General features: G+C 38.1%; 1 protein-coding gene across 1 annotated transcript; it reads right to left on the reverse strand.

The window, feature by feature from the left end:
* Positions 1–4,142: 4,142 nt before the first annotated feature.
* LOC101274355 (olfactory receptor 8S1-like) lies at positions 4,143–5,078 on the reverse strand. The gene is given in 1 exon segment (XM_012534582.1): positions 4,143–5,078. A coding segment is annotated over 1 exon segment (936 nt).
* Positions 5,079–8,405: the final 3,327 nt, after the last annotated feature.

Here is an 8,405-nt window from a genome sequence, read left to right on the forward strand (position 1 = left end):
GAATGCAAATTGAAATAAAATAAATAAATTTCATGTTATGTACTCAAAAATGTTTACTGTAGCATTTTTGCAGTGGTTAAAAAATGGAAGCAGAGTGAGCCTAAACATAGGGGAATGGTTTAGAAACTGTGCCACATTCACTAGTAGAATTTTATGCTGACACACAGAAAAATGAATTAGAGCTATGGCATTTGAAGTGTAGTACGCTTTATAAATTATTAAAGAATGAAAAGCAACCAGAATAAAAAGTGTGTATTTATACAGTCTTTAAACAGAGATGGAAAACTTCTATATGTATACATATACGTATATGTGTATGGAAGTTTGAATGTGACTATATAAACCCAGAGAAAGCTAAGAAAGATATATACTCTGTGATTAACATGGGTTACCTTGAGTGGCGAATAAGTAGGAGAAAATGTGGAAAGGATGGCAAGCCAAAAAAAACAGGAAACAGATTGTATGATGTGATCCCATTCAGGTGTGTATGTAAAATGATGTCTGAATAAAAGAATATAAATAAATTAAAATGGTTCAAAAAACAACACTACATAGAAATTAAATTTACTCTTATTTGTTAAGAAAAAAATAAAATTTATCCCCAGAAATATTCTCTAGATTATTGGAGATAAAAATTCATCTAGTACTATATTCTTTCCAACATGTAATTCTTTCCTTTTCTCATTCTGATTTCATCTTTCAGGCCATGTTGGTTTTGACTCCTGGACCTCAACAAAGCGACAGGGAAGAATTTAGGCTATGAGGAGTAACTAGCTTTATTCCATTAGGGAGTCACAGTATGCTGAGGCAAGGGAAGCATGGTGGTTTTAGAGAGGTTGGAGGTTCTTGGTTCTCCAGGTCCTCCAAGTCCATGATGTCACTATTCTGATATTCCATGATGCTGAGATGATGTAATTCCCTGGTCAACATCCATTTCTCTGATAAGCAACCTGCTGCTGTAGTGAAGTCACTGAGTCAGCCTCTGAGTTATTTTTGAATAGTCTCTGCTCTACATCTATAAAAGGAAAGGTATTCTTTCAGCACAGGGAAAGAAAGTCCCTGAACTTCATTCTGAACCTTAAGGTCAAAAATCAGGAAATGTTTTTTAGATGTTGTGTTGTATGAGCTGTTTATATATGTTGAATATTAATCCCTTGTCAGTCATACCATTTGCAAACACTTTTTCCCCAACAACCCTATTTAAAAATGTGCAGAAGAACTAAATAGACATTTTTTCAAAGAAGACATGCAGCTGGCCAACAGGCACATGAAAAGATGCTCGACATCACTAATCATCAGGGAAGTGCAAATCAAAACCACAAGGAGGTATCACCTCACACCTGTCAGAATGGCTATCATCAAAAAGTCTACAGATAACAAACGCTGGCGAGGATGTGTAGAAAAGGGAACCCTTGTAACACTGTCTGTGGAAATGTAAATTGGCACAACCAATTACTGTGGAAACCAGTATGGGGGTTTCTCAAAAAAACTAAAAATAGAACTACCATATGACCCAGCAATTCCACTCCTGAGTATACAGCCCAAAAAAACAAAAACACTAATTTGAAAAAATACATGCACCCTAATGTTCATAGCAGCATTATTTACAATTGCCAAGACATGAAAATAACTTGTGTCCATCAACAGATGAATGGATAAAGATGTGTTACACACACACACACACACACACACACACACACACAATATGGAATACTAAGCCATAAAAAAGAACAAAATTTTGCCATTTGTAGCAACATGGAGGGACTTGGAGGGCATTATGCTAAGTGAAATAACTGAGAGAGAAAGACAAATACTGTATGATATCACTTATATGTGGAATCTAAAAAATATAACAACAAAAAAGCAGACTCACAGAGAACACACTAGTGGTTACCAGTGGGGGGAAGGGGTAACATAGAGGCGGGGGAGTGGGAGATGCAACTATTAGGTGTATGATAGGCTCAAGGATATACTGTACAACACAGGGAATATAACCAATATTTTGTAATAACTGTAAATGGTAAGTAACCTTTAAAAATTGTATAAAAATTAAAAAATCAAGAAATAATTGTCTTGACAACAGAAGACACTGCGGTGTTGGCATTCCTCTTTCTCTTGTACTAGCTTAATTTTAGCAACTTTCCCTTACTGGAAGGCTTATTAGCACAGTGTCCATGGTCTCAGGCAATGGATCTTAAGAGTAGCAATTACATATGATGAGCAGTAACGACGGACAGACGGCTCACTTCGTTGTGCGTGTCTTAGCACAATCACGAATTCTACATATCCTCACTTCCCTGATATTTGTTGCCTACAAATCAATCTCCCAGTTCCAATTTCAAAACCAATCATTTTTCTTTGGAAAAAACAGAAACTGACTGCAAATAACCTGATTAAAGAGAGAAAACACATTTTTGGAAAAAAGGATAGTTCACAAAATAGAAGAGGAAGGGCAGCATAGTGATTACTGTCTTTTCCCAAATCTTAACTAAATATCTAAATCTAAATACTTTGCATTTCACCAAAGTTCTGTTGCTTGAACCTCACCTTTGGTATGAGTGGTATTAATTACCATTCTTTGTAAGCAGCTGAATCCAATAGCAAATGTAATTATAGAAAGTATTTGCGAGCCTCATAGACTTAATGGAAGCAGCACTACAGTGATTGAGAGTGTGGACTTGATTCAAACTGCACGGGTTAAAATTCCAGCTCCACCATTTCCTTGCTATGAATCGCTGAACAGCACACAAACATCCTGAGTCTCATTTCCTCATCCGTAAAGGAAAGCTCACAATAAACCTATCTCATGTATCTGTTGAGATAACTAAGTAGGATAAATAAAAGGTACGATATTAGTTTTCTATTGCTGCCATAACAAATTACCACAAACTTAGTGGCTTCAAATGACACAAATACATTTTCTGATAGTTCTTTAGGTCAGAAATATGGGTGCACTCAACTGATTTTTTGCCCTGGGTCACACAAGGCCAAAGTCAAGTCAGTAGGTCTTACCTGGAGGATCTAGGAGAGACACCATTCAGGTTGTTGGCAGAATTCAGTTCCATGAATTCCATGGACTAAAGTTCCTATTTCTTTGCTGGCTCTTGGCTGGGGGTTGTTTTCAGCTTCTAGAGGCCACCCACAACCTCTGGCTCATGGACCCACACCAGCAATGGTGGGTTGAGTCTTTCTCATGCTTATATTATCTCTGACCTTCCCTTTCCGCCTCATCATAACTGCCTACAGCTGGAGAAGTTTCCCTGCTTTTAAGGATTCATGTGATTAGATCGAGCCCACCTGGATAATCTATACTACTCGACCCCTTTTAAGGTCTATAACCTTATTCATCTGCCCAGCCCCTTTCGTCACATAACATATTCACAAGTTCCAGGGATTAGGAGATCATCTTCAGGAGGCCATCCTGTCTATCCCAGGAACTTAACGCACTTTGTGACATGAGTTAAGAAATGTAACAAATTAGCTATTATTACCATATCTATTAAAAATACGACCTCAGAAAGGACAATTGCCAGGGGAACAGGGTTTCATGGTCTCTTTAGGCACTACGGTCAGATTGACTTTATTCTGAATGATGGGTTTTTTGTTGCCGTTGTTGTTGTTTCTTCCTGCTCAATATCTGAATTTCCTAGAGAAGGATTCTAAATCACCTCACCTGGGTCTTCGTTTCACACCTTGCCTCAATTCACTGCCGGGAGAAAGGGTAGAATGGTTAGTCTATCGTGGGTTATAGGATCACCTCACTTTATGGACATGTAAATTTGAGAAAATCAGTCTTCCTGTGGACTTGAAGTGTAATTATATGAAGAAGCATGAAGAAGTAATAAGCAACCATAGCAACAGATGTCCACATAATATGAATAATAAATCAACATTTTAACAAAATGATCCCTTGAAAAAGAGGGTTATCTGATTCATTTCTCCTTTTCCAAATAAGACTGAACCTGAATCATCCTAAGATAAGAGTTTTCTGTCCTTTTCAGAAGTATTTCCAAGGAAATAAATGCCACTATGTTCCCTGTAACTTCTGGCAGCATGGACAACCAAGAAACTCTCCTTAAAGTCCATTGTTTGATCAGGTAGCGCCATAGTTCAGCTCCTCTTTCATTATCATTTTGTGTACACTACAAGAGAGAATGAAAATACTTTCTAAACATTCTTCCCATAGCTGCCTTCACCTCTTTGTTCTGTAGGCTATAGAAGAGGGAATTCAGCATGGGAGTAATCACACTGTACTGCAAGGAGAAGATCATCTCCAGAGTGGAGCCTGAGGTTGGCAAGAAATAGCTGAGGAAACCTGAGCCATAGAACAAAATAATAGTAGTGAGGTGAGAAGAGCAGGTAGAGAAGGCCTTGCTTCTCCCTGAGGTGGAGCTGATGCTCAGGATAGTGCAGACAATGTGGTCATAGGCAGAAACAATCATAATGAAGGTTCCAAAGAGATGCAAGACAGAAGAGCAGAGCAGGAGTGTGAAACTGGTGGAGGTATCAAAGCAAGAAAGATGGAAGAGAGAAGACAGCTTGCAGCTGAAGTGGGGAATAGTTTGGTCCTCACAATAGTCTAAATTGACAGCCAGGAGGATGTTGATGAGAGCATCAACAAAGGCCAGGCCCCAGGAGCCCCACATCAGCCCAGTACAGAGCTGGTTGTTCATCACCTGGCCACAGAGCAGAGGGGAGCTGATGGCTACATAGCGGTCATAGGCCATCACAGCCAGCAGACATGCCTCAGTGCCCTTGGTGGCAAACACAAAGAAGGCCTGAGCCAGGCAGCTGTCTACAAAGATGGTTTTACTTTCAGAAAGTACATTTTCCAGCATCTTGGGGACTGTGACAGATGAGTGGCAAAGGTCCAGAAAGGAGAGTCATCTCAAAAAGAAGTACATGGGTATGTGGAGGTGAAAATCAGCCCTAATCATCAGCAGCATTAAGAAATTTCCCATCAGAGTGAGGAGGTAAATCAGAAGGAACAGCACAAACAGTACAGCCTGAGTACGGGGGTCAATAGATAGTACAAGGGGAATGAACTCACTGACGGCACTGTAGTTTTTCATTGCCATATAGAGAAGTGTTCTCTCTGGAAAACAAACAAAGAAGATCCATCAAAAGTCCCTTAATGCCTCTCAGTTACCCCAGCACCTAGATCTTACTCTGCATAAATGTTTTTTCATTACTGTCTCACAATCCACATTCAGATATTTAAAAGCTCACTTCCTGGTCATCATCGTACCATTGATGTTTTAAATCAACTATATTACTATTTTTTATTATAATCTGTTTTTGAGCTAGAGTATTTTTATGTGGTTCAGAGTGATAAATTTGAAAAGGAAAGTTTGCTGATATTAGAGAAATATGGAGAAAAAAAATCAGGAGTGAATTACTTGAGAAATAGAGCATTAAATCTAGATGAAAAGGACTTAGGTAGGAGCAGAGGCACTTTGTCTATTCTGTGTCAAGGAGGGAAGGTCAAGAGTGCAAGAAGTTAAGCAAATTTACATCTTGATTTGCTTCCATTTGTTTTCAATAAAGTGTAAACGAATTCATTGGTTATGTATGTGTATGTCTGTGAGCATGCCCACGTGCACACAAGAAATTATAAAAGCATGATAATGATAAAATTAAGTGTTCAGTCATGGGAACAGAGGCCACGGTGAAGTGTAAGAAACCATTAGGGGGTAGGAGGACAATATGACATGAAGGAATTTAGAGACTGAATGTGGAATTAAATTGCTTTGGAGTTTTCTTGTTTTAAATTTCTCTCGTTTTATTTAGTGGCATCATGTTATCATTTAATTTTAAAATACATTAATACAATTATAATAAATTTTTAAAAAACTGGTAGCCTAGACTATCATGCCCAGTGATATTTTAGGTGGGCTTTTGTAGGCAATGCTATGATTACAATGAGTCATAAGAAGCTGTTCCCAGTAATAGAACAATGCTCTGGGTAGGTACACCATGCTCACTCTAAAACCAATATATCCAATAATATATGTAGTCACCGCATGTGATGTCTAAGCCATTCTGGCAGGTTTTAAGGTCCCACGTGGTCATCTAAACTCTATCCTCACACTTTAAGACTTGTGTATATATTCCCACACTATCTTGATATTCTAGACTTCACCTGAGTCTCAATATAACTGTTCAATACTCTGGCCTCAATCTAGAGGCCCATCCTGGCCTTTGATGTTCTAATTCAACACTAGTTCATTTAATTCATCATTGAAGACTCAGAAACCTATCCTTTTGTCCAGTCATTGACTAAATAGCTGAGTTTCCAAGCCCAGGTGAGGAATAAAACCCAATTACTTGAATTCTCAGTGGTACACTGGTTTGTAGCACTTTCAGATCCAGTAAGTGATAAAACTGTTTAGCTTGTGAAGTCAACATTGAGAATACCACTGTAAGGAAGAAATAGAAAATCATATTGAAAGTTAATATTTATGATGGATTCAATACTAATAATGTAAAGTGATAAACTGTGGACAATATCTGGACATTTATTTACAGTAATTTGGCATCAGGATAAAGGAGATACTTTCTTAAATTCTTCCTCTTTCACTCTTGTGTATAGCAACATTGTTCATGGGGGCTCCCAGGGCTCATCCTGAGATCACCCCAGAACAAAGCAACTTGGAAGGGAACTCAAGTAAGGGTTCACTGTAGCCAGGGATGAGGCTTGTTTTTGTTTGATTTCAGAGCCAACACACACTGGCAAATGCTACCAAATATTTAAAGAAGAATTAATACCAATCCTTCTTAAACACTTCCAAATAATAGAAGAAAGAACACTTTCAAGTTCATTTTATGAGTCCAGCATTACCCTGATTCCAAAGCCAAACAGAGGCACCACAAGAAAAGAAAATTATAGGCCAAGATCCCTGATGAACATAGACGTAAATATCCTCAACAAAATATTAGCAAATTGAATTCAACAGTACACTAAAAGGATTATTCACCATGGTCAAGTGGATTTATTCCTGGGATGCATGGATGGCTCAACACACACAAATCAATTAATCTGATACACCACATTAACAGAATGAAGGATGAAAAACACATGATAATTTCAATGGCTGCAGAAAAAGCATTTGACAAAATTCAACATCATTTATGATAAAAATTCTTGGCAAAGTGTTGAGGGAACATACCTCAACATAATAAAGACCATATATGACAAACCCACAGCTAACATCGCACTCAGTGGTGAAAAACTGAAAACTATCCCTCTAAGATCAGAACAAGACAAGGATGCCCACTCTTGCCAATCTTACTCAATATAGTATTAGAAGTCCTAGCCAGAGTAGTTAGGCAAGAAAAAGAAATAGAAAGGCATCCATCCAGACAGTATGGTACTGGCACAAAAACAGAAAGATAGATCAATGGAACAGGATAGAAAGCCCAGAGATAAACCCACACACATATGGACACCTTATCTTTGATAAAGGTGGCAGGAATGTACAGTGGAGAAAGGACAGCCTCTTCAATAAGTGGTGCTGGGAAAACTGGACAGGTACATGTAAAAGTATGAGATTAGATCACTCCCTAACACCATACACAAAAATAAGCTCAAAATGGATTAAAGACCTAAATGTAAGGCCAGAAACTATCAAACTCTTAGAGGAAAACATAGGCAGAACACTCTATGACATAAATCACAGCAAGATCCTTTTTGACCCACCTCCTAGAAAAATGCAAATAAAAACAAAAATAAACAAATGGGACCTAATGAAACGTAAAAGCTTTTGCACAGCAAAGGAAACCATAAACAAGACCAAAAGACAACCCTCAGAATGGGAGAAAATATTTGCAAATGAAGCAACTGACAAAGGATTAATTTCCAAAATTTACAAGCAGCTCATGCAGCTCAATAACAAAAAAACAAACAACCCAATCCACAAATGGGCAGAAGACCTAAATAGACATTTCTCCAAAGAAGATATACAGACTGCCAACAAACACATGAAAGAATGCTCAACATCATTAATCATTAGAGAAATGCAAATCAAAACTACAATGAGATATCATCTTACACCAGTCAGAATGGCCATCATCAAAAAATCTAGAAACAATAAATGCTGGAGAGGGTGTGGAGAAAAGGGAACACTCTTGCACTGCTGGTGGGAATGTAAATTGGTTCAGCCACTATGGAGAACAGTATGGAGGTTCCTTAAAAAACTACAAATAGAACTACCATACGACCCAGCAATCCCACTACTGGGCATATACCCTGAGAAAACCAAAATTCAAAAAGAGTCATGTACCAAAATGTTCATTGCAGCTCTATTTACAATAGCCCAGAGATGGAAACAACCTAAGTGCCCATCATTGGATGAATGGATAAAGAAGATGTGGCACATATATACAATGGAATATTACTCAGCCAT

The sequence above is a fragment of the Orcinus orca genome, chromosome 11, assembly GCF_937001465.1.
Source record: "Orcinus orca chromosome 11, mOrcOrc1.1, whole genome shotgun sequence".
Lineage (NCBI taxonomy): Eukaryota > Metazoa > Chordata > Mammalia > Artiodactyla > Delphinidae > Orcinus > Orcinus orca.